Here is a 2,520-nt window from a genome sequence, read left to right on the forward strand (position 1 = left end):
AATAAATAAAATTCTTCGTTAATTAAAGAATTATGCTATTCAAATAATAGGAGCAGGAGGAATAAAAAAAATTAGAACAAATAGCATCTATGAATGATAATATCTTTAAGAGAATGTAATCTGTAAAGATTAAAAGAAACTGAGCACAGAACATTTGATAAATTCAGCTATAGATCAAAATATACACAAATAGCATCATATTCCGAGGCATAAATGAAGCTTATATCTATGTACTTCAGGATAATTCAGGGAAGGGCCAGCAGAACAAAACTAAAACTAAAACCCAAAATCTACAATTCTCATTTCACTTGATAAAACATATGTAATACAATTCTTATGATCAAGCATCCATATTCAAGAAAGTATAGTTATAAGAAAAGAATACTATGCAAATGTAAAAAAAATTACCTATTATACATCCAATTTCTACAATTATTGACAAAGCCGTGAAAGTGCCGTAGTAATCAATTGGTATAAATTCAAGATCAACCAATTATACGTTTACATAAATATCAACCTTAGCAGGCTAATAGCACATAGATAAAGAGTTTGAAGGAAAAGTAAATTTAGGAATCAAAGAACTATATATACCCTTGAGAAGTGCTTATGACCAGCAATTCTGAATTAAAACCAAAAAATGAAAAAAATGTGTTCAGAAACTGTAAGGCATACACATGTATCTCTCTTCTTAAGTCTCACTCAAATATTTAATCTCCTGCCAAGAACAGGTGCCATGCTTCGACTATGTAAAGAAGTAAACAAAACAACGTTCAAAATGCTACTTGATCTTAACAAATTTTGTTTCAAACAGCCATATGTCGTGTTAAAACAAAAGAAAATCCTTAAATATCATCAGGTAAGCTAAAACATCCATTAGCTCGAGTACAACAAAGAATCAAGAATCAATTCATGACTCAAACTGATCAAACAACATTTCAGGATATCTAAAAAATTAATTCCTTAAAAAGAAAGTCCGAGAAAAGAAAAAAATATTCCCATTGCATGAGATCTTTCATAATTAAATCACATAAGAAGGTGAAATTCCAAAAGATTTTTACCTCCAAATGCTCACTGGACCAAAAAACCGTTAGATGATCACAGAAAAGAAGGAATCGTGAGACAGAAATTCAAAGAGAAATAATCCTCACAAAAAAAAAAAAAATCTATAAACTTAAATGCGGGAAAGATTTAACTATTCCCAATTTTCCATAAAAAAAAAAAATCTCCGAAATCGTCGAGAAGTGAAACTTATAGTGTAAGAATAGAATCTTGCTTGTGGTGATTCAGCCCTTCCCAATTTTTTACAACAATCAGAAAGATATTCTAATACACATACTCTTTACAGGATCACTTTCTCTTCATGGAAATAATCAAACTAAAATGTACATTCCAATAATTCAAAATCACAAAGAACTGTAAATCCCTCAATTCATAATTAAAAACCTCCACCACGAAGGTAAACATTATATTAAACAGCTAAAGATGAAGGGAAATGAAGAGCTTACTCCCAGAAAATGTAAAAACTTCAGAGGCAAACGAATAGCAAGATGAAACGCCAACCCCGTAACCTTCCCCCCGAAAGGGTATTTATAGCCAAGCAAGGGGAGGGGTGTCTTGCCAAGTAACCCACCGGTGGTGAGGAGAAATGCCATAGAAGGCACGAAACCGACCAAGAATAAGAATAGGAAGGTTACCTGACTCGTTTGAGCGGGAAAATCCGCACCGGTGGAGCAACCGGACGGGAGAACCGGGAAGAACGTTCGACGCCGAAATTCGGTTAGGATTTCTCCGAGAGTATGAGGAGGTGTGGGCGTAAGTTTATTATTATTATTATTATTAAGAAATCTTCTTTATTTTATTTTATTTAAATTCCTTTATTTATGCTTTATGTTGACTATTTTTTTTCCTAGCACACAAATCTTATTTATTTACATATCTTAACACCCCAACTTTCATATTTAGATGCATACTATGGTGGTTTATACCTATGCATAAAAAGGTGTATTCTCTTCTTGCTCCATTCCACGTACATTTAGCATTTATTATATTTTGAAAAGTTCCGCTCCATTTCAGGTCATTGAAATTCTCGGCGGCAGTTCCTCCTCTTCCGAACCTCCCCCCATCACCATTGGATCATAAATTATTTTAAAATTATTCTTTAATATTAATGTTTTTTTTATACTTTTTTAGGTTTATGTAAAACATTAAATGTAAATTTTATTGAAATATTCAATGCAATTGTTTTTTTTAGATTTTAATTTTTATTTGTATTTTTTTTTGTAGTCGTTTAATTTGTAAATTATAAAATTTATAATAAATTGGTTCTTATTTTGTAAATTTTTTTAAAATAATATTAAAATTCTTATTATGTAAAATTTTGTATTCAATTTGCTCATAAATTATTTTGAGCAGAAAAACATTTTTTGAGCCGAACACAAACACACTGTTCATGAATTTTTTCAAACACGAGCCAATTTCGAACGAACCGAACATGAGATAAGCCTGAGCGAGCTCAGGCTC

At 31.3% G+C, this 2,520-nt stretch overlaps 1 protein-coding gene across 2 annotated transcripts in view; it reads right to left on the reverse strand.

Annotated features, from left to right (window-relative positions):
• Positions 1–1,795, reverse strand: part of LOC110037764 — an 18,796-nt gene extending 17,001 nt beyond the window's left edge. For both annotated transcript variants that reach the window (XR_002295376.1, XM_020742504.1), the window contains exon 1: positions 1,506–1,795. Coding sequence is in view for 1 of the 2 variants with exons in the window: in XM_020742504.1 (XP_020598163.1) it covers positions 1,506–1,652 (147 nt within the window). In the remaining variant the exon portion in view is untranslated. The remainder of the gene's footprint in view (positions 1–1,505) is intronic.
• Positions 1,796–2,520: the final 725 nt, after the last annotated feature.

This window comes from Phalaenopsis equestris, unplaced genomic scaffold (genome assembly GCF_001263595.1).
Source record: "Phalaenopsis equestris unplaced genomic scaffold, ASM126359v1 Scaffold000002, whole genome shotgun sequence".
NCBI lineage: Eukaryota > Viridiplantae > Streptophyta > Magnoliopsida > Asparagales > Orchidaceae > Phalaenopsis > Phalaenopsis equestris.